Raw genomic sequence first — 24,069 nt, 5'->3', positions numbered from 1 at the left:
AGGAGGCAGCCTTCTCAAGTCTGACGAGCCAATTTTCTTCTAATTTGAAAGAAGTTCTAGAACTTTGCGTCATCGATAAGAATTGAACCTCATTCATTTCAGTACTATCGATAGATAATGACCCATATATCATATCCACTGCATTGTGGTCCCTCAATTCAACAAAATTTACTACTTGTACACTGTGCACTGTACAGTACGGAGAATACTCCGAGCTGGCAGCTTCTGGCGGGGATAACCCTTTCAGAATACATCCATGAACGGCACGTACCAGAATAAGCGAAATATTATACTATCTGACCCCACGTGTTGGATCCAGCCAATCCAGTATGCATGATGAGTTTTAAAATGAGGGCTTAGCATTTGGCTAGAGTAATCGTTTGACTCCTCTATGTGATACCTTTTTGATACTTTGATATCCAACGTGACCGCTTCATGCCCTTTCCTCATGTCCAAGCTCGCCAAGATATCTAAATAATTTCTTAACTTGTGAGGGTTAGGCTACGTTACAAGATAGAGACTTTGTATATACAGTAGACCCTGGTTTTATCAAAGTCATTATAAAACTATTTACACATTGAATTTATAAAATTTTGAGATTGAAAACTAAGATTGATTATACAAATTTATCAATGTCCCAAATATCTGAACCTCGATAAACCGGAGACGCACTTTTAACAGATTAGATAGACCTGAATTTTTATGTCCGGTATAACGAGGTTCCACACCTAACCTTAAAGAGAGTAGCCCAACACAGACCTTGTACTTGAAAGCCTTTCGTCGGAGTTTCTAGAATCCAAACCACCGAAATGCACATACCATGCCCCACTTATCTACTTAATTGAGTATCTTCAGATTCTCCGGCACGATGCCGTAACCTTAGAACGACTCCCAACAAGGAATTGCCGGCCGGGAAGCCCGGGTGACGCAGCACCCCCATTCTTAAGGTACCGAAAGGAGAGTGGCGGTATACGCTGAGGATTGTGTATCGTGTATTGAGTTCAAATCTTTTTGAGCTAGTTTATGCCTTGTACGAAGCACGTTCTCAAGCATAAAATCTTTCTAGAACTACCTTGACAGCAAAATACTAACCGAATTCATGCTAGATCAAGCTCATTTTTAAACATATGTTGTTCTCGAACGTTTTCTTGTCTTCTTGAATAAGAACTTTTAGTGTTAATCGATTACTTGGAATCAATTGGCACAAAATTTTTGCATTTTCGGAACGTTCCAGAGGTTAATCTTTATCAGGTAGATGCATGCATCTATTATTTATAACATCGAGACCTCGTATATACGACAGTGTGGGCTGACATCTACAATTCGAATTTTTCTCGGCGACAAGTTTTTGTTGGTTACTGAATCCGTAACAGCTTTTGCGGGCAATTTTGAGTATATAGCCCTTTCTAGGAGAAGCCTTGAGCTAGAAAATAAACTAGCTAAAGCAAGTGGACGGCACCGTATTTGATGTCGTCTAATAAGAAATAACTCCGAGTTCCATTTCCATCCCTACAGCCACCACCAAGTATAATACTACACGTGTGATGTACCCCGAGTGCACGGCTTACCAGGGATGTTTCTTCCGAATTTCACCGTATTTTTACCCCTGGCTACCCCGGGTATTCCCCGCCTTCGCTTAATGCTAGCCATTACAAAGTTATCACTAATCACCGTTGTTGAATCTACTATTTTTAAATATTAACGTGCTCCGTAGAGCTGCGCTTTTCAAAAACGGGGTTTCAAGTTTACACTAACCCTAATTTCAATCCCCGCTAAACCACTTTAAGAAATGATTATCTAGTTAGATTTTTATAAGAAGTTCAGTTGATGACCAAGTAATCGCATTCATTGCCGTCTAAACTCGCCAACAAGAACTCAACCGACTTCAGAATCTCTAATTATTCGTATTTTTATTGAACCTAAAAATTTCGAGCCCTCTCACTATCAATGCCCTTCTTAACAAAATTTAGTGTAGGTTCTTGTACATGAACTGATACTTCGTGCCGTGTTCTAGTTCGTAGAATCTTCGGAATATGCAAGAGATTGGCCCACCTTTCAACGACCTTGCCATACTAGGTAAGATCGCCAAGAGTTACATATCGCCTAGTGGCATATCAATATCACTATCCTGACTTCTTTATACATACCTTAACTCCAAAGTGGATTACATAGCCAATCTAATACCCATTGAGTCACATCCCACCTTAACACCTATTTTTCATCTAACCCACCCACCATCAACTATAAATCACTCCTGACTAGTTTCCGCGTCCCTGCAATTGTTACATACACGCCGTCAAAATATTCAAGGGCGGGATTTCACACTTCTCTTCCTAAGAAGATGTCCGACATCTAAAAATATTGCTTCTTATTTTGTCTAATCCAGATTCTTCGTCAACGGCATGGCTCCACATCTGAACACCGTCAATGAAAGGTTTGATGAATGAAGTTGCTATAAGATCGAAACAGCAAGATGAAAACACCTCGGTATAGAGTTATTTTTGTGACAGGGAAAAAGAAGCAAGATGAGAAAATAGGATGCGTGAAAGATATTGCTGAGGAAGTCCCTTGAAGTTGAACTTGAGAATCCCAAATCTCAATCTCGATATCCACTCTTATGCAGCTACACTCTTAACTTAACCACAACTTGATTCAGTTGTCGGTGGATCCGAAGTATCCCTCCAAAATATAGTGTTACCAACGACTTGCGTAGAAATCTAGCAGGCGGTGTACAAGAATATCAACACATAAACCAATAGATTATAAAAATACTTTCATGTCCGTATCTATTTCGGCACCGAATACACACCGTATTCTCATCATCTAACTGGCTAACACAACCGAGCACCACCCACTTATTATCTACAACAATTCATCAGCATCTTCCGGACAGCAAATGCAGTCCTCGTTCTCCGCTCCCTCATCACATTTAGTTCTCACCCCAAACTTAAAGATTGTCACCCCCACTCTCAGATTCCTCTCATGATCTAGATAAACTACCATGGATTATTAGCTATAAGGTTACTTCCAGGTCCAATCCAAATCTTATTTCTCAGTTTGAAGCTAGGCTTTTTCCGCTTCGTTTATTTACTGCTCTGACAGGTTCATTCCTTCAACTTTCGCATCATAATATTGGGACTCTCGTTTCCACTGTGGAGTCGCCTCCACTCTTACGATCATTTGTGCACAGCCATGGTTCATTCCGAATCCCATTCGACTTTCGTACCGGAACACTGGAACTCTCATTCTCAACATTGAGTTTTCTCCACTCTATAGATTTCAAATCAAATCAGGACTATTTTTTGTTTTGTGGAAGATGTGCTCTGATATTCGTGCGGACAAAACACGTGTTGCACTCAATTGATAGGCGAATACCTTAATATTATGACATTCGCTTTATCTGTGGATTCATTTTGTAACTTGAGGACCGCTCTTACTAATGTTGACAAAACGGACGTATCAATTACTAACAATGGCAATTAGCCGCAGACGCCGGGGATAGCGGCACGGAAGTAGTGAAGAAAAGACCTCAAACAAAACGGACATAATTCAGGCAATACTTACGAGAGACTGTGTAAGTATTTGATCTCAGCGGAAACATTTCCGAGCGACTCCAGAGTGAAGTCGTTCTTGAAATTGTGCCAGTTTCATTCTCCATAAAAATCTACATTCATCAGGACTAGTTTTTGTAACCCTTATGTCAACCATATTTTGTTGTGTGCTCCATAGGAGTATATATGTCGCCACGAAAGACTCTCACAAAAATGTAATATGTTAAAACGGGCCATGGAATGTAAGGGTTATTTCAAATGACTCTAGCTCGAACAAAAAATGACTGATCAATGTGGGAGTCAAAGATGTGGCTAGTGAATAAATCACAATAATTTCTTACCGAGCCCCCCTTTTCTGAATTTCATGTCGGCTTTTCCTGGGTAGCGAAACGACTTTGATCGCAAACTGCAACAGTATACCAAGCTTTAGATAGTTAAAAGCTTGAAAAGCCTTGGAACGTTTTTTTAATCAAAATTGGGCCACTTTCAAACCTCCAAAACTAGTCCCAATACATAAATATTCCAGAAGTCCAGTATTGAAATGAACAAAAGCTATATCCTAGATTCCATGTAGGCCTATGCTTGAGTTAGTATTGTAGTCTCAATGCCCAATGGTCATACCATATTCCATCTGGATGGTCGTCCGAATGGCTGCGGAATGACTTCCTGCAATTAGATGAACTGTTGGGGAGAATTCAATATAAATGTCTGGACTAGATGGTCTAATATTAAGGGGTCTAGACAATTTTCAGGACTTCTGGACTCAAAAAAGCCTTTTATCATACGATCCAAATGCTTATTCCATGAATGAACAGCTTTAAAGATATTCAAGCATTTGTGACCGAGTCTAAAAAGCGGGATATCATATTAGTAGTATCATGTAATATTTAGATTATATGATCACAGGTGGACATTACTATCTAATCTAAAAGTTCAAGTAACATAGACGGCAGTCTACTTTGTCGAGGGTTTATATTATTCTGGATGGATCACCCAACTTTTCAGTGGATTTTAGCTTGATAAATGAATCTAGTCTATTAAGGTTATGCAATCCGGAATTTTGTGGCGTGCTGCCCGAGTCCACCAGGTCTTTTCGCAAACGAGGAAACTTCCAAACAAATCCTCCTGAACTTCTCCCACTTTTCCAATATGATTAAAAGCCCGCCAGTAATACCTCGGCCTTTGCACGAAAGTACACCCCGCCCCCTGCCAACACCCATGCTCCACCACTTTACCGCCCACTGCTCCCCCACCGGTAGAGCTCGAATTCTGGTATTACACGTCATGAATCCACTTCATTGATCCACTTATCTATAACCAGCTAAGTTCAGGAGAATGTGGAGACTTCAAGCGGGAATTCTACATTCGTTCATTATAGTGATGCGATTGGTTGAAGTTACATGGGAGTATCTACAGTCATTTTAAATATCAAATGTTTTTCATGATCTTGATAATCTGATAATATTCGAGTAAAGGAAATACAGAAAGGAGAAGGGCAGCACCTTTAATCGATGGGACAGAAGTTTATTTGTATGTAAAAGTTTAGCAGATAACGAAATCTTCATTAGATACTATTATCAAGATAGAAAACTTTCACTTTGAATGTCTTATACTGAACCAGAACGATCAAATCCCCAAAAGAACAAAAATTTGAAATCCTATTCATCATCGAGCGAGGGACTTTTCCAAAATGTTCAAGTGTGAAAATAGGAGACAAACCCCATACTCAGAAGCTATCTGAAGTGATCTAAACATCTTTGTAACAGATATCTACTCAGAGGTTGCCTGACCTGATCCATAGACCTACAGCAAACATACCAAGAATTGAGACTTGAGGGAGTACAAAACCATTGCAGGCTCGAAGAGATACATCACTAGGAGGAAATTCGCATGCAACTTCTCAAACTGGGATCTAGCAAACTTGATGCATGAACTATATTACATTCTTCTGAGTATTCATTCTCCGTCGATTATCCCAAAAGCACCTAAATTCCTTCCATGGATATCTATATTTCTCCCAAACCCTCGATTTAACCTAAAGACCGGGTGTTTAGAGCTACTTCTTGTCCCCTCGTTAATCATCTTCCTTATGCTCTCTCTATCACATCTTTGAAGATACTGGTCTCAAAGCCCTGAAAAGAAGTGTAAACATATATCCTGTGCTATAATATTAACTCAAATTTCAATAATAACCAAGAATAAATAACAATAACAACAACAGCTAAACATACCAAAAATATTATTCTCTTTATCTTTCCTTCTTCTTTTACCACTTCAGCTTCAGCCCTCTCGCCATTCTACTCCAGTTTTACCTACAAAACCTATATCCAGAAATTACCATCCACAACCTCCTAGAAAGGTTTCCCTAATACTTCATTCCCCATGGTAACAACTTTTAAGTTAAGACAAAATTTCCCCCCAAATCCCAAAGCGAGAGATAAATTGCCAACCTTACTATTCACCAACAACACACATACATCAAGACAATCTACTCACATCACCCAATTCACTCAACCCATCTTCCCATATCCCTATCAGAATCTAATTTCTTTATTAATTTTTCCCCAGCCCGGCTTGAGACTCTTTGTTCTGTGATATTGTTACGAGGTTTGCCGTCTAGATCACGTGGAAGTGCTCTAGGCTCTCGAGGTGGTTTATAACTAGGCGTCAAGCAGGGACTTAAGTGATGACAATGATGATATGCAATTCGTAACTAATAGTAGAGTATACTAAATGATTGATCTTGAGCACGAAGCTCTATACAAAGGAAATCCATCTTGATTATATAGACCTTCGTGTTCTAGCTGATCAGTAGGATCAGTATGGCTCAGTACTGAGCTTGCTGATCCTTACTGTGACGGAAAAGTCGTAAACGGAGTCAATTCAATTACTTAGAATCTAAAACTAAAGAACTAAGAAGATTCTAAGTAAGAAGGTCTTTATATACAGGGCTAGTGCACGTGAGCCACTAATGGGATAACAACCGTCACGTAACACTCACTGAGTCAGTCACATGATATTGGTAGCACGTGAGCGTCTTCTTGTTACCCGGCGTAACACTTAGATAAATTAAAAAGAAAGAGAGAGAATACAATAAGTGATGATATAAAATTGCAAAAATTAAAATTTAGATTTAGATTTGAATTTGAATTTGAATTTGAATTTGAATTTGAATTTGAATTTGAATTTGAATTTGAATTTGAATTTGAATTTGAATTTGAATTTGAATTTGGATTTGAATTTGGATTTAGATTTAGATTTAGATTTAGATTTAAATTGATTATAAATGTTACGTGACGGTTGTTACCCACTAGTGGCTCACGTGCACTAGCCTTGTATATAAAGACCTTCTTACTTAGAATCTTCTTAGTTCTTTAGTTTTAGATTCTAAGTGATTGAATTGACTCCGTTTACGACTTTTCCGTCACAATAAAGAGATATATAGATATACAAATAAAAAATATTTATTTATATTTTAATTCAGATGACTTAACTATAAATTATTATATAAAGAATATTATAAAAGAACTTATTAAATAAATTATAGAAACCCGCCTAACTCCCAAAGACATCCTTCAAATTCCACGATTAAAAAGTTTATTTTCAATTCAATACTATGATAAGTAAATATAAATCTCAACTCGTTACTCAAACGAGCACATTCCTTATTATTCCTCTATCTAGCAAATCCTAAGCCAAGCAAATAATTCCATCTTTTACATATCGCAATTGTACTTAACACCCCCCCACCCATCCCCCTTTCCAACCGATATATCCGTTCCACAGCAAGTAATTAAAGCGAGAAATTTCCCATACTAATACTAAGACACCTTGTCCCAATCCATCCTTAGCATTGCCAAAATCCCCATCCATTTGATATCGCCCAGGTGTCTCAAGGAAAATCATACTTCGTAGCAAAACCCTTCTTCGAATTTTCAGTATTTTTAACCGGATGTAATAAAAGTGGAGGAAGACATGGCCTGCCATGTAATTTCTCCCACTTAATAAGTTAACACTTGTACGAGATCTCAACGGATAATCAAACATACCTCAGCTCCACCAATTCCATGATCTTCCCATCCCATCCAATTATTATATAGCCTACCTGGGGGAATCGCTCTATAATACCAGGTCATTCCTAGAAACCTCCTCTCTTTACCCCAGCCAAATGGACTATCAGACGAACTCCCACTTTCCTCTTTAGGACCAGGATTGAACCATTTATTCAAACTTGTACCATTCCAGGCTCTATCAAAGAAGATCGGAAGAGGTGCATATACTGCTTTCAACCCATGAAGTAGAGCGACTGTTTGAGGTGTCATCTCGCTACTGACATGATTACCGTTGAGGTTCTCGGTATGCATGGCATCTAATAATTTCTTGCTACACATGGAATGGGTAATGATCGTTGTACGTCGAGGAGTATCATTACGTCCATCATAACCCCAAACATCATTTTTACCAACCCATCCAGTGCCATTTGGATTGAACATTGGTGCAACCGATATATAGTCCGCACTTTCACCCACGCCCCATTCGTAATTGTCTCCAGCTGGATCTGAAACTGGTGGCAATGGACCAGTTGGCACGACATTAGCAATATGCGGGGGTGCCCAAATTGTGTCGTTGCCTGAGAGAATTTCGATCGTCTTACGGAAATCAGTATCATAAGAACCATGTACAGACGGAATATAGTATCTTTCATTTCGTTCCCATAAATACTTCCTTGGTTGATCAGTTCCAAACTTTGTTAATCTCTCAAGAAGGTCGTAATGATGACCAGTATATCGAGTATCCATTTCCCAATTCCAGTAAAAGTCAAACTGAGGATAATCAAGTGCGAAGATCTGAACTGGAAGCCATTGAGATTGATGTACATTGGTAACCTTTTTTGGAATTAGTGGATAAAATCCTTGAACATAAGCTTCATTCCAAAGGACCGCAATATCATGGAATTCCTTTGGTACATTCTTGTGGAGAGCTTCAATATATTCAGTGTCGTTCTCTATGGCAATGGTACTATTTCTGATGTGAACAAGCAAAAAAACCTCAAATTCACCCCCAGATTTCAACGACAACTCTGTAATTATAGAACGAACATTCTGTTTGTCATTCTCATTCCATTTCTTTCCGGAGTATGATCGAAGCATAATTGCTGTGCGTGATTTATAGGGCGTTTTTTCATCAAGTGCGGCTTTAGCTGCTTTTTCCGGTTGTGCATTGGTGAGATGATCTTTTAGTTCATTCACCTCGCCTTCTTTTCGATTGATGATAGTTCCCAACACTCTTTTCTTGGTATTCAGTTGCTTAGCCTCAGAATCATTCCATGGAGATGAAGCGTTCTGAGCAGGAATAATGATTTCTCCACCAAGAATTTCCGGAATCTCGGATACAAAGTATCGATTTATGTTCTTTTCAAAACATTGAGTTTGGAGCAATCCCCAATTGACTTCGTCCCATCGTATTGATGTCTGCATATTACGTTTGTCCTTGATCGTTCCAGGAGGCGAATCTGGGTTGATTGAGACTTCAGCATTCTCTGTATAACCGTATGAACCAAGTCGAGTCTCTCTTTCAAAGCATAAATTGCTGTCGATGTCAAAGAGTGAATACGATCCCATCTGAGGTTCTTCAAAAGCCTTCGAATGTCCAGAAAATGCCAAGATATCCTTGATCAGTCCATTTCCTCCATCGCACGGCACATATGTTCCTTTGTTCCTTGACTTCCAAACTTCGCTATTGTAGTCGGGATATGGGTGATATTCGAGTGGTTTTGAGTGTCCGTATGGTTTCCAGATATTGGTCTCCTTAAGAGTTGATGCCTGTGATTCGGTATGCAAACTCACTCCTATAACCCCCATCAAGTGTATTTCCATATATCTGGCCTGCATTTTGTTCCCTGATAAAGGCTTTAGCAGAAAAACAATAAATCAAGGCTCTGGAAAACTTACTTTCCGAGTGCCGCATTTTCTTTGATGAATTCATCCTGAAGGGACCATGTAGCAGTTGGAGATGCTGAAGATGATGTTGCTGTGGCCTTGGGAAATTGTATGGAGAGATGAAGAGTGATTCTACTACTCTTTGCAGTAGCTTCAAGAAGTGTAATTTCGGGAACTGGAGGACGTGGCGGGGCAGGAAAAAGATCATCTTGTGGCTTTGGAACTTCAACAAGCAGAGGATCAATTATTTGAATGGAAGGGACTTTATCAAATCCCGGTGCCTTCACAACCTCTGTTTCCATCACACCTTTATATTGCTCAACCACATGGCTCACTATTCTTCTGTGGTTGGTTAACAATAGCCAAAGAATGAACAAAACTCCAGTCGCGAAGAAGAGACTACTTCTATTCCGGAGAAGCATATTTGGAAAGAACGGGAAGGATTTTAGGGAATGACTGAAGAAATTGAAATTCAGAAAAAGAAGTGAATGAGTGGATGAGTGAGTAAGGAGACGAAAACGAAAAAGAAGGGTCAAGACTCAAGACTCCATTCCCAACTCCATTTGGCAAATGAGGTGTAATGAAAGTGAAGAGAACAGTTTGATATTTGCTTCGAATACCAAATACCTAATACCTAGTAGGTACGTACAACATAATGTTACCGCATACTACATACTGTATAGGGAAGGAAGTCTCTCTTCGTGGAGGTAAAACGTGACTTGATGGTCCGTGCGTTGATTATCTGGTGAGAAATCCATCAACTTTTAATTTTATTGACGGGTAACCACATGAAATGAGCAAGTAAGGTTAACCTACCGGTATCACCAAATTACGGGAGAAATACCTGGAGTTGATAAGTATTTGGTACGGGTACTTGGTGCTCGGTACCATCATCAAGCGGTGATTGACTTTCTATCCGTTTTGATCAGAATAACCTTGTGCAGTGTTCACTCGTCCTCACCACCCATTCACATGCAAAATTACCAAGTTCAAGGTGGCAAGTGGATATGTCATGTATATATGCCATATCCTTAATGCAATGCAACACTACTCCGTCCATTCCATCATCATGCGTCGCAAACGAAGATTCCATATCTTGCTTTTAGAAAGGATTGAGGGGAAAAAGCAGATTTCTTTTTCATCTTACCCACTGCCTCGGCTAATGGGTTAACCTTACTGAGTACACTCAGCTTCAGCTCCAGATTAAAGCGGCAATGTCATTCATGTTACACCAATGAGCCTATGACATTATCGGATTACTCACTCCTCCATCCATCAACACCCCTGAGGGTATCCGGGTAGATCGAAAATAAATCTTCTCCATTTACTTGAAGTTCGTCAGCTCGAAGGCAATTTTTGTTTTTTTGATGGAATATTCCGTTGAAAAGTATATCCTCGGTGCTTCCTGAATTTTATATAATTCTAATGGATATCCATCCAGCTGTTGTTGATCCGATCTATATGGACTATTCGAATTTCTACTCTGTGATATTTCCAGTCATCGTTTAGTGAAAATGGTTTTCTCCAATATCGATGCTTCTTCGCTCCTGGTTGTATCTATCCTCACAGTCATCACGTCTCTGGCTTATCGTATAATTTACAATTTATACTTTCATCCTTTAGCAAAATTTGGTGGACCATGGTACACAGCGTGTTTTTCGCTCCCTCTGGCAATAATCTCGCTGTTCCGATATGAGATCCAATGGCAGCGTAGCGTCTTGCAAAAGTATGGAAGTATGTGAAAACTCCTTGATGATAATGCTAGTTTATGAAGTTTGATCTAACACCTCTTAGGAGATGCACCAATTCGTATCGCCCCTGAGATGCTTCTCTTTCCAAGGCCATCCGCATTGAAGGAGATGTACTGGGACCGGAATCTCAACAACAAATCTTCATTCTATTATACTGGTCTCTTCGGCCCACCACAGTTGTTTACTACCCTTTCTGGTGCAGAACATGCACCTTTGAGAAAAGCATTAGGAGCTGCACCAGTAAGTTTTATATCTACCATTGAGAAGAATACATCCTCATCTTTGTTATACCAACTCCTTCAAAATTTATCAGTTAACTGACTTAAAAACTTTAGTGGGCAATTGGAGATATAAGGAAAGATTGGGAAGACAAAATGGACGAACAAATAATCCTTTTCACTAAAGTCATGACGGAAAAGGCAAAGGCAGGAGAATCCGTTAATCTCGGTGATAAAGTAGCGTAAGTCACTTGCCCCTCACAAACCCAAATTATTAGCTCACCTTGGACAGGCAATTCGCAGCCGAAATTATGACGATATTCTTATTCAATCAACCATGGGGATTCGTGAAAAATAGTCGAGATGAACGAGCCTTGCTTCAAAACTGGAGAAAAGGCCTTGATTTCGTCGGCTTCACTGCAAGGTTCACCTTTTTTCGGAAACATATCCTCAATATTCCAGGAATAGGCGCGTTGGTATTACCCAAACCTGACACCAAAAGTGGTATGGGATACTTGATTTTTGAAGCAGACCGTGCTATCACAGAGCGAGAAGACGAAATCTCTCAAGGTATATATCCAGAGGAGCCGGACTTTCTACAGCAGTAAGTATTCTCACCTAAAGGTTAGAGTAATTAACACTAAAGCGTTTTAGTATCCTCGAGGCAAGATCCGGCGGCGAACCACTTACACCCGTTCAAAAACGCTCCAACGTAACTCTACTCATTCAAGCCGGAGCCGACACAACAGGCACAACTCTCGGTGTCATACTTCGTTTCATAGCTTCAACTCCCGGCTGTTTCGCCAAAGCTTTGAACGAAATTCGCGAGGCCGAGAATAAAAACCTTCTTTCAACACCAATCAAAGATGAAGAAACGCGTACTCATCTTCCGTATCTAGTGGGTGCTGTGAAAGAATCCATGCGTCTACAGCCTAGCGTGGCACTTTGGCTTCCGAGAACCGTACCACCGGAGGGGAAAATCATTGAGGGGGTTTTTGTACCAGGTGGGACGGATGTCACTAGTTATACTATGGCTGTTCAAACAGATCCTATTTTATTGTGAGTATTTGTTATTTGTTGATCTTTTTTTTTTTCCTTTCTTTTCTCTTTCCCACACCTTTCCCGTCTGAGTTTTATCAATTTTAAATGTTAATGATGAATGATCATAATTTAACATAAAACAGTGCACCAGACCCATATGTATTCAGACCAGAACGCTGGATGGAAGAGGACAAAGCTGCGGAATTAGAACATGGTATGTTTCTTTTTGGAATGGGTCCAAGAGTTTGTCTAGGAAAGGATATTGCTTGGGTGGAAATTTACAAGTTTATTCCCGAGGTTAGTGGTTTTTCCTGTCTTTGTTTTATATTTATATCTTTATCCATAACACCCCATACCTAATGTTCAAGCAATGTCGAAGGAGTAAAAGAAGACACAAGAGCACGTCAAAATCTAAACAACAAAAAAGACTATAATCAAGAAACATACCTAGGTTTAGAAACCTAGTTATAAGGATAAATATACTAACACACAAAAGATCATCCGTAATTTCGATATCGAGGTTCTAGACGAGGGAAAATATGTTTGTGCCGGTGGATTAAGTTATAATGAGGATTTTGTTGTGAAATTACATCCGCGGAGTGTGGATTGATTGGTGCTTGGTTGGTTTTTTGTGGGGAGGAGGTTGAGGGAATGGAAGGGATTGAGGGAATGAAAGGGATTGGAAGGAAAAGTAAGGGGAGTGGGTAGGCAAGACAGTTTGGGATGAATTGAGATGAGCTGTTTGGTATATATAAATGGATGGATGGAGGGATGTATGGAGGGATGAATAAGTGATGAAATTTGTAAGGGAAAAATGGATGAGTGAGATACACATGTAGGGAAGAGGGAATGAGGGTATTTGGGCGATTAGGAGTTTGGTATGGAGCTGAGGATGTATGAAGCTATGACAATATAAATATAAATTAAAAATGAATCAAAAAAAATATATATAAATAAAGAACTATAAAGATGTAAAATGATCTTTAAATTAAATTGAATTGACGTCAATCACTCTAGTTCAAAACAAAGTCTCTTTATATTTTCATTTTATTTCTGAGAGTCTGAGGTCTGAGATGGAGAAGAAATAGTATGAGAGTATGAGTTCATGTGCTCGAGTATTCATATGTTTGCATCTTCGTATAGTCAAAGTATGTATGCATCATTAGTCCTCCATTCTCTCATTTTTCATCCCTATCTCTATCTCCATCCCCTTCCCACGGAATCTTTCAACTCCCGCCCAACTCAAATTGTAACTGAGAATCCCCCATTCAATTCTTTTCCTATATGAACGACTACATCTCCCTGTTCATTTACCTGCACATTCTCATTCTTACTCTTGTTCTCGTCCACATTCTCATCCACATTCACAGCATCTTCTCTACCATACCCACTCGTCTCATTGCTATTCCCATTCACCACTGCATTCCCCAACCCCAAAAAAACAACCCGTTCAATACTCACTCCAGAATCAAACCCAAAGTATCCCCTCACATCAAAATTCTTCCCATCCCATGAGAAATGAATTAATGAATATGCATATCCCTCCTCGTCCTTTCCCAAAACACTAACCCCATCATCTAAATACAATTCACCTTTCGCCATCCCATCCTTATCAACTGGAACAATAATTTCGAAATTCTTTTTTCGGACTTCATTTATTGTCATTCCGCTTTCGATTCTTTGGGGAACGATAACTCCACCGCGGTAATGAAGGGGTATTGATGAAAGATTTAAATTCGTCATTTGAATCGTATTTGCCTGTCCGAGAATAGGCGCATGAGTGTAGAAATCATAGAAGATGTCATCTGGAAGATAGATCTCTACAGACGTAGAATTTGGTTCCATGACTGGACTAACGAGGATTCCACTTCCATAGAAATATTGTGTTTCCAGAGCAAACGTCGCGGGATCAGATGGGTAGAGATAAAACATTGGATTAATTAAAGGGGTTCCATCGAGAGTTTGTCGATAGAGAGCTGTGTAGATGTAATCTAGTAGACGATATCTAATATCGATAGCTTTTTTCGCGGCTTCGGTAACAGAGGGCCAGAGATAAAATTCCTGGCTGATGGTCGGTGGATATGCATTGTGATTTCGATAGAAGGGGGTGAAAGCACCTAGCATAGCCCAGCGAGCACAGAGCTCCTCATTAGTATCTTCGGCATAGCCGCAGACATCGGCACCCGTCATGGGAACTTGATAAATGGATGCAAAAGCTAACATGCCTCGGATGGACATACGGTAGTGTAGCCAATCGCTAAAATTGTCGCCGAGCCAATGCCCTACTTTTGTGCCGGCACCAGCGAAGGTGCTGCGGGTTATGATTAGGGGTCGCTCGTTTGGGCGACGAGATATCATTGCTGTGTGTGAGGCGCTGGACATCATGGTTCCGTAAAGATTGTGGGTATCGTACATGGCGAGCCCGTTTTGGTGAATTACGTTGGTGTTGACTGTTTGGTTGGATATCCCTCCTTTGGCGGCGTTCCATGATGGAAGATAGGCAGCGGCGTTATGGATCGCGTATGAGGGGTAAAGAAGATCACGTCCGGGTAATCCTTTTTGTTTTCCTGGTGTCTGCCTGTTGGCGGTTGCCTGAGTATCCAGTATAGGTTTAGGATCCCTATCTTTAATTGATCTTCGCTTGATTTTGGAGGTACAGTTTGTCGTTCCAGGTGGCTGAAATTCGCAAGGAAATCCAGGTAATGGACGTGGTGGTTTTCTAACTGCCGGTGGTTCTGGAGGATATCCTACTGCTGATGCGTATGGGTTATCGCATGGGAAATAACATGGAAAGTTTGATGGTTCATTCATATCAATCCAAAGTCCATCAACGTCAACACCATTAATTGGATTGAAGAAGATTGAAAACTCATTATTCCAGTAATTTTTTACGCCTTTGGAAAACCAATCTGGGAATACAGTAACTCCAGGCCATACAACACCAAGCCAGAAAGATCCATTATCTCGCTTGAGAAATATGTCGTCGGCTGCTCCACGTTGATAAGCTGGGTTATTTTGGTATGCAACAGCAGGATCAACCATTAGAATTTGTTTTTGATCGTGATCGTGAAGATAATGATTGATATCTTGCATCATATCTAATGGAAAACGTTCAGAATCGAGAGTGAAGACCTTACTAACATTAGCTTTGCATCTTCCCTATTGAAAATCGATACCATTACCTTTCGTGCATCCATATAATCAATATCTGTCCACATGACTTCTAAAGGAATTTCCGCTTTCGAATAATTATAAATAACTTCAGCCACTGCATAGGCATCCTGATATCCATAACGACAATTATGAAATCCGAAACTCCAATAAGGCATCATTGCAGGTAAACCAACAAGCTCTGCATATTGTTGAGAAAGGACAATAGGGTCAGGTCCGGCCAAGAAATAGAAGTCCAAAACGCCACCTAGAGTATTGTATTCGAGATATTGATTTCTTCCGTTAGTATTGTTGATCATTATATCCATACCATTTGAGTTCATGAAAAAAACTCCATGAGTACCACCAGCTCTATGCTCAAAATAGACCGGATGATTTCCATATAAATTGGTGCCAGCAGGAGTTCCATAGGCATCACGAGACCACAACGTACGAATATAATCTGTAGTGTTCAGTCGAAATGAATCGGAGTGTTCACCAAGACCATAAAGATTTGGATTTGGAGGTAATTTTGTTCTCAACCTCAAATATTGTGATTCGAATACAAGACTTGCAGCTGAAGTATCGAAGAAAACCTCGCCTGTCTTTGCCCGTGTGATTGAGAATGAGAATGGAGAGTTAACATGATGGAATTTAATATTAGCATCCTTGGAATTGACTGTTGATTCGGCAGGGCGCGGGAAAACTGATTCTGGAACTTGGTAGACAACATTGGCCGGATCTTGAATTACCACATGAATACGATCATCTATTTTAATTAGCAAAAGCGAAAGCTGGAAGGTGGGACGTACGAACCAGTCTCATAAACCACTTTCAAGGTCAATTTTTTCAGATCAGTACCATAAGTATTGCAGGCAGGTCCAGCAAGTATCAAATCTGCCGAGAGACTTGATGCTGTTGTTCTGACATTAGAAGCTTTGTAACCTGGACATTTCGAGAGAGGCAGTGTAGCATTGGAATGGTAATTGGTATGACGAGGTAAGAAGTCAGAACTTGCTGCTAAGGCGGCTATTGTTAATAACAACCAAACGTGTAGAACGTTGACCATGTTGAATACACTGATGATGGTAATCAACTCCTCAATTATCATCGACCTTTTATACTCACTACTAGTGAACCTAAACGTGGATGGAGTAGGGGCAAATTCATTTACCAATATTCTCTCGTGATCGAAATGGAATCTTGCATGTATGCCGATGTAACCTTGGAAAGTTTAACAACAATGACAACAAATTTGTACTTGCAGCAGAATTTAATTTCTAGAACGCCATGTTGTATGCATGACCATGCAGACGGATGCAGGCTTCCAGGGTAGACAGTAATCTCGACGTTAGAGGAAGCTATTGATAGGCGAAGACGAGGCATATCAATAATAAACGCAGTGTCCTAGCACTCTACTGTCCCGTTCATCGTTATCTAGGTAGTTGAGTTAAGCTTAGGTACACCGTACAGTTGGAAAGGAGAGAAGCCGTAAATTCGACGGCCCGATTTGACACAATTTACCCCGCAATATGTCTTCATCCCCGCAACCCCGCATAACGATGGTTGATCTTGGTTTTTTCGTTACCCCATGTTTGGGATGGTTGATCAGCCATGATATGATTCGCCAATAGCATAGAAATGAAAAGTTGTGAAAAGATACTTGTCAAGTCTGGACATATGATAGGAGCCAATGAACATGATATCCTATGCGTGGAGAGCTTTTACCTTGTCCGTACGTATAGAAATCATGGGTGTACGTAACATTGCGTACATTTCATAATTCGCAGCTTGGCATGCAGCTTGTTCCGAGTTTGAAAATGGTTTTTAAACCTTATTGATGCAACGAGATGTTCATGTCATGTGTCGGCATTTCCTCGGATCAAGTCACGCGAGAATCACCTGATTGATCTTATATTCTTGGCATGTCATGTCGAATTGCACTCTGTTCATGACAAAACATTCCAGACCAAGATCAGGAGACACAATTAAAGTGACTCGGGAACTTCATTATATTCGGGAAACTTCTTTGATCACGGTACTTGTGTTACCTCAGATAAACAAGCCGAGTATATCCCGTCTGAAGGTAATGCGCATGTTCTAGCACAGTAGTGACACTCTTACCTCGTCGTTATCTCTTCCGTTATTCTTTGTTTAACTCTCAACTTGGTGTTCTTTAGACTGGAGCTACATGAGCTCCACGCGCATTTCTGCTTGGTTTCTGCATACAGTTATGCCAAATCTGCTTCGAACTGCGAATTGTCTCCCTCGGCCTTCCAATGCTTCCAGCGGGTGAGGCGCAGTTCTCTGGGTATCTGATCCAAAGGAACGCTTGGACAGAATACATATGCCTCTTCGAAGTATATATCTCTTTGCGACGAAGACCTCGAATTCCGGACATTCCGATAATTCATCGGCTATGACGGATGTGGACTGAGATATCCGAGCAGCGGTAATGAAATATACCCATCATCATTCCGTTATCCGCTATTCCTTCTTACACCCAAGGGAATGGTCTTCTCCTGGTGCCCTTTATTAGCATTTTACAAAAATGTTTCAACTCTTTTTGAGATCATCGACGGCGGTGGCGGCATTATCTCGGTACACGTCTTCGCGCAACATCACGGGTGCAGTCAGATAAAATTTTCGCCCCACTAGATCCTCATTGAGGTTGTTGCTTCACCGAGATACCATTCACCGTTAGATGGCATGAAAACTGAGATCGTCGAGTAACTATATGGTTCAGAGACTAGTATATTCCATTAATTCTTTCCATTGTCATCTTCCTACCCGCATATTTTATGCAGGTCAGAATCCCAATTTTCCAATCAATGGCGTCACAAACCAACGGAGATTTACCCCGGATGACCGAAGGCCCACATCATTCTCAGGAACTATCTCTTGACGAGGAAAATGTCCCCAATGAGACTTTGGAGCCATCCTTGACATTCTTGAATACAACTTTTGGCACGAATGCCTTTTTACAGGAAATTCCAGATATTAACTGCCAATGGCAAACAATGGGCTTCCACGGTGTCAACCCATTGTGTTCTGTCTATCCTTCACCGAATGTCTTAGAACCGTACAATGACCTTTGGCCATTTGATACAGCAAATACTAATTTATCGAACCCTTACTTTCCGGAGACAGCGGCAATAAATACATCTTTTGACAACTGCGATAATTTCGAAGATTCTCTTTCACATTTCGAGTCTGACGGTTGGCTTACATCATTCTTGCAATCTCCTGAGCCAATAACTTACTCCCCGTTGCAAGTTGGAACCTTCACAGAACGGCAATCGCCATGCGAACCCGCTCAACCTAGTGTCGAGGCACTTCCTAAGAATGAAGGCCCGAGGACTTATACACCCGAAATAGACTCGTCTAGCAATCACTTCAAAGAGGATGTGCCTACTTTGGCTCCATCAAAATTGCAGACAGACCTGTCCAGTCCTCCGGACCAACTAACTCCTCATGCGAGTGAGCCGGTCGTGGTAACTCCTCGAAATATGGAAGACTGTTTAATCGATTTTCACAGTGGGGTTAAGGCACCTAAGAGAAAAAGAAAAGAGTTCAATCGACGTGAAAAGTTGAAGGTTCATCTAGTTCGACAAGTTGGGGCATGCCAAAGCTGCCGAGCACGCAAGGTCGAGGTGGGTTTATCTAATCATCCAGATGTTTTGCTGAAAAATGAATTTCTGACAATCTAGTGTACATCTGATGGCGTTTGTGATCGATGTTTTAAGTTAGCTGGTGACCCGGTTATGGCAAAACAAATATGTATCCGGCACAAATTGAAGGATGTTTATCTGGGAGTCACAGGTACGTTTACTCACTGAAGATGTAAGCCTACATGCTGACTGCCATAGACGTCCAAACTAGGTTGCTCACGTCCGGGAAAGAACAAGTGTATCAACTCCTTGGGGCGTTGGAAGGTCATGTTGCAAAAGTCGAACTTCGAGCAGACTGTTCAATGGCAAGCTTTCCATGTCGCTCGCTTCCCTGCAAGGTAATGGTTTGTAGATCTGTGGATCTCTGCCGATGGAGAAGTTTGACCAAAGTGAATGGCGTTTACATAACGCACAAGTCCTTGCGGGACAAAACATATCTTGTTGTGCCAGATTCGCTACCTACTGTTGATGAGCTAGATTTTTTCGGCCGAGAGATTCTCCTATCTTCTCCGGAGAGTCATTCTGGTAAAATAACACATATATTAGATAAATTCCTTTATATATATTGCAAACAATATTTTGGATCACATTTGGTAATTCATCTCCTTGAAGATTATTTGAATATTAACTAACCAATAACAGGCATGTCTGTGTAATGCTGCCTTCAGAATCACAAGCTTAAATAGTCTTGCTTTCTATGGAGTCGCCAATATTCATTGCCATCCTCATGGCCAGCTTGATGTTGTAAACACAATTAATGACACTTTCTCACCAGACACTGTTCGCGAACAAGTCCGCCTTAAAGCTTCCGAGGGTCTAGAAGAGTCCGAGAAGTATTTCTTTTCCGAGATCGAAAATCTCTGCAAGAAGTCCGCAAGCAATAAACAAACTCGCATCATTGCCGGAATATGTTTATTGAGGTTAATGCTCTTCTATCGAGAACGAGTCGTGCGGATTGAGCTAAGATCCAATCTCCCGAGATGCAAAACTGATGAGGATCTTAAAAATTGCATTCACCCAGGCAAGACAGATCCTCAAAAACGACTTGGACAATGTGGTTTCATGTATAAACAACTAGCTGTAGCATTCAGCACTCTTTGTCGTGGTGATAACACACCCTTGACGATTGATTGGGAGGCTGAAGCTGCGGGTAGAGTAGCTCCGGATGTTCCTATGCTTTCAAATGCATTTTTGGAACTCAAATCTGCGTATGCAGAATTTTGTAAGTGATCCAGCAGTGTATACTCGGAGGCAATCATTAATATTGATATAGGTAAAAATAACTTGACTCATCGAGACGATGATGTATTTAAAACTTTGATTGTCGAACCCGCCGAGAAAGAGAGAGAACGAGTGGCAAAGAAACAATCGAAGCTCAAAACTCAGAAGCAGCCTAAAATATGAAAGGTTCTTGCCTCTACTACTCAATACATGGAGCCAATTTCATGGATAACCCTCTCGAGTTCCAGCTCTTTGGAACTGTTTTTACCGTTTTCTGCGCAAAGCTCATTTATAATTTAATCCTTAGCTCCGGCACATTCTTAGCTTACCAATTCCCACAAAACTACTTTCAAGTGACCAGGAATCGAGTTCTGCTTTAATGTATCTTTCGCAGTTTCTCTTCAAACCTCCTATTTGGTCACGCCGTCGACAGAGGATGAAGGCCACTGTATCATCCAAGAAGCTGACACTGATGACACCATCGATGACAGCTTCGATTCTGCCGCCTGGCGACAAATGGTGCCCTGGACTTGCGATGTCCCTGTAAACGATGCATTGCCAACGCTTGAGTTTTGTCGCTAGTGTGAAATGAGAGATCTTTTCTCGATAAAAGCACCATCTCGATCAATAAAATCCCTTGCATCGAAGGAGCAATTTGAACTGAAGACCACCACAATCAATCCCATCACAGAAATACACAGATCCTCTCTGGACAAAATTGAATGAAAGTTCGCTTGCATAATTCTGTCTAAGATGGGAACTAGGGATGATTAAATATGGTTTTTAGGAAGAAATTAAGAAGGGGTACCGTTAGCAATGAATTTGGAGGAAGTCTTATATAGACATTTGTCTTATCTTCTGCGGGTATATGTCACTAATTTGGGTGGGTCGGTGGGTTTTCAGCGGCTATGCGATCACGTTATATTCACCGGTCATGAAGCTCCCAATGTGCATAGCACCTGACCTATATGAAGTGCCAGAAGAGCGCCTCATGGTATTAGGGTATGCGGCATTTCTGAGAGAAGTGGTCAATTGTCGGTAGTACTATTTTCGGGGGCTCAAAATCTTGCTTATATTTATTGCCTTCACTCCCTCAAGTATGTCGGGAAAATACCTCGAGGATATAGTATATATAACAGAATTTAAGATGCATTCAATATGTATCTCTTCCTTTCTCTGCCATGTAAGGTTACATCCATATACCATTAAGGAAAATAACCAGTGATGAATTATACGATTCAGCTTTAAAAAGAATACCTTTCCCTCTACCTCTTCCAGTCATCCCAATACCCTTAACAAATATAGTCTGGATTTTTGGATATATATACTGAGCATGACGAATGAGATTTTCGATAATGTTGAGAATATCCAATTTAATGAGTGCTATCTACGTTCGCAACGTGTCCCTGCTCTCGATGATCAAGGATCTGGATCTGGATCTGGATCTGGAATTATGTATTTTTTGTATACTTTTTCTCTATCTTTTTTTTATTTTTGGAAAGAAAGAGGTTCATTAAATGAGTAAGGAAAAGAAATAGGAAGAAAGAAGACAGAGAGGTTGTAAAATTGATTACTGAGAGTGTAAATTATTGAGTAGTTATTGGGGTATGCGCATAATGAAAGATTTTACTAGGGATGGAGAGGACCTGGAGGAACAGGCAAAATGGAGGAGGAGAGAAGAACGAGAAAGGAGATCTAGGAATTAAAGAGAATCAAATTGCTAACCGGAAGGGAGGAGGATCACAGAGTATTCAAATCTGCAAATGGAAGATGGAGAAATTAAAAGGGGAAAGGCTAAAGGATGAGAAATAAGGGCAGGAAAATATCCCCTGAGGTTCAACGAGTAATACGAAATAAGTTTCCCTCTTTAGAAGTAAAGGTATTGGTGGGAGCAATTTAGATTGAGGACATGAAAGCAGAAAAGGTGCAAGGGTAGTCTTGCTGTTTGACAACAATTCTATAGTATTAATGGAACTATTTCAGCAGGCACCATGGCACAAAAATAATACTCATAAATTTTTCAACATCAATCATATAAAAGATAAATGAGCAATCTGTTGTTTTGACATTGTTAAATATGTCACTGGCCTGTTCTTAAATTTACAACAATAGCTATAGTGAGTGTGTGATAAAAAAAAACAATCAGCAAAAGCATCCTCAACATCCAAAACCTGATATATCCATCCATATACTACTTCTCCAGAGCGCGAAACCTCGCTCCTCAATCCTACATCATCCAACATCCATAAAACTACAGCAAAATCCCCTCTAATGTTGAACTGCCTCACTACAAGTAGCAATCCCCTCAATCTAAACCCAATAATCAGCAAAAGATCCTTAATTAAACCACGCACAAAAAGTCAGTACATACATTAAGATTACAGCAAAGCGCAATCTTATTTAATTCCAAGCAAGCACTATCAAAATCTTGAATGGAAGTAATACTTGTTCCACCAGGTACTTCTATCGTAATTCTTAACTACTCATCTTATCTCATGCATAAGAATACTAAGATAGAAACTTACGCACGCATTCACTAGCTACATAAACGGCATTTAGAACATCTAGTTGAGGAATACAGCAGAATGGGTTGGTGAATCCGACGGTGGTGCAGAATTGAGATTGTCTCTTTTCGATATCGTTCGAGATTTGAGATGGTATTGCTGCTGCGAGAGTGGCTACAGTGGATGAAAGAATGAGGATGGAGGGGAAATGCATGTTTGCTTGATTGGAACTGATTGGATAAAGTTGAATTGGAAGGTTTTTGTGAACTGAAGATTTGTGCTGATGTATTATGAGATCTGATTTGAAAATTGGGGGAATGTGCACACCTTTTATCTTCCTCGGAGCTCTAAAGCTCCCTCTGCTTAAAGATAAAAGTCAAAAGAGCTGGTGTGTTCGGCTTAAAAACCATCTTTCTTCCCGCTAGTCCTTTTACCTAGACGGGATGGCCTCGCTTCTTAAGTGAAACTTAAGAGAGTCTATTGGCTCCAAAACACCTATCCAACTTTTCAATCATGCACCCGTCTCCATTTTGAGCGATATTACTAATTCCCGCTACCAGATTTCCCTATGATTTGCGGCTTGTCCATCGATGTGCTTATGTTTTTTGCTTGAATGGTAACAAGATCATGACAACCAATCCATATTCATCCAACGAAAGAGTCAACTAGTCATAGATAGAGTAAACTGAATGCACATAAACGTCTTCAAAAACCCAATCTCTTCTGATTCGATAGTCCTTTACTACTATTGGTTCCACCCCATGCCCATCTCAACACTTCGCCGCCGTCTTTTCGTGACTAGAATTATGAATATCGATATGTTCCTTTCCCATGAAAGGTTCCTGGGACTGTTTTACATTTCGCATAGGCATTTTCCTAATTTACTATACGACATACACAATGAATTGAGATACTTAGCGAATACTACCCTGGCTTCCCCACGAATGATCCAGATCAAGAGATCTCCGTGTTTATTGCGATCTATCTCAATACTTTCTCGGTTCACAGGGGTCCCATGCGATA

At 40.4% G+C, this 24,069-nt stretch overlaps 6 protein-coding genes across 6 annotated transcripts; 2 read left to right on the top strand and 4 right to left on the bottom strand.

The window, feature by feature from the left end:
* Positions 1 to 2,980: 2,980 nt before the first annotated feature.
* On the bottom strand, positions 2,981 to 3,255 carry SS1G_01008 (predicted protein; the record flags this gene model as incomplete). Its single annotated transcript, XM_001598869.1, has 2 exons — positions 2,981 to 2,987; positions 3,092 to 3,255. 2 exons carry the CDS (start codon positions 3,253 to 3,255, stop codon positions 2,981 to 2,983), a joined length of 171 nt encoding a protein of 56 aa, XP_001598919.1.
* Positions 3,256 to 7,495: 4,240 nt separating this feature from the next.
* Positions 7,496 to 10,144, bottom strand: SS1G_01007 (hypothetical protein; the record flags this gene model as incomplete). Its single annotated transcript, XM_001598868.1, has 4 exons — positions 7,496 to 7,531; positions 7,601 to 9,140; positions 9,503 to 9,832; positions 10,140 to 10,144. 4 exons carry the CDS (start codon positions 10,142 to 10,144, stop codon positions 7,496 to 7,498), a joined length of 1,911 nt encoding a protein of 636 aa, XP_001598918.1.
* An 860-nt stretch (positions 10,145 to 11,004) lies between these two features.
* On the top strand, positions 11,005 to 13,110 carry SS1G_01006 (hypothetical protein; the record flags this gene model as incomplete). The annotated part of the gene is made up of 7 exons (XM_001598867.1): positions 11,005 to 11,080; positions 11,285 to 11,481; positions 11,577 to 11,701; positions 11,752 to 12,063; positions 12,114 to 12,518; positions 12,644 to 12,797; positions 12,997 to 13,110. The coding sequence occupies 7 exons, from the start codon at positions 11,005 to 11,007 to the stop codon at positions 13,108 to 13,110; spliced, it is 1,383 nt and encodes a 460-aa protein (XP_001598917.1).
* Positions 13,111 to 13,742: 632 nt separating this feature from the next.
* On the bottom strand, positions 13,743 to 16,719 carry SS1G_01005 (hypothetical protein; the record flags this gene model as incomplete). The annotated part of the gene is made up of 3 exons (XM_001598866.1): positions 13,743 to 15,632; positions 15,848 to 16,419; positions 16,467 to 16,719. The coding sequence occupies 3 exons, from the start codon at positions 16,717 to 16,719 to the stop codon at positions 13,743 to 13,745; spliced, it is 2,715 nt and encodes a 904-aa protein (XP_001598916.1).
* Positions 16,720 to 18,514: 1,795 nt separating this feature from the next.
* On the top strand, positions 18,515 to 22,354 carry SS1G_01004 (predicted protein; the record flags this gene model as incomplete). The annotated part of the gene is made up of 8 exons (XM_001598865.1): positions 18,515 to 19,303; positions 19,361 to 19,472; positions 19,520 to 19,659; positions 19,964 to 20,543; positions 21,034 to 21,085; positions 21,446 to 21,544; positions 22,081 to 22,123; positions 22,289 to 22,354. 8 exons carry the CDS (start codon positions 18,515 to 18,517, stop codon positions 22,352 to 22,354), a joined length of 1,881 nt encoding a protein of 626 aa, XP_001598915.1.
* A 456-nt stretch (positions 22,355 to 22,810) lies between these two features.
* SS1G_01003 (predicted protein) lies at positions 22,811 to 23,260 on the bottom strand (the record flags this gene model as incomplete). The annotated part of the gene is made up of 3 exons (XM_001598864.1): positions 22,811 to 22,852; positions 22,914 to 23,005; positions 23,068 to 23,260. 3 exons carry the CDS (start codon positions 23,258 to 23,260, stop codon positions 22,811 to 22,813), a joined length of 327 nt encoding a protein of 108 aa, XP_001598914.1.
* Positions 23,261 to 24,069: the final 809 nt, after the last annotated feature.

Source organism: Sclerotinia sclerotiorum, genomic scaffold (genome assembly GCF_000146945.2).
Source record: "Sclerotinia sclerotiorum 1980 UF-70 scaffold_1 genomic scaffold, whole genome shotgun sequence".
Classification (NCBI taxonomy): Eukaryota; Fungi; Ascomycota; class Leotiomycetes; order Helotiales; family Sclerotiniaceae; genus Sclerotinia; species Sclerotinia sclerotiorum.
Note: the sequence above shows the minus strand (reverse complement) of the source record. Positions and strands in the feature narration are given on the sequence as shown.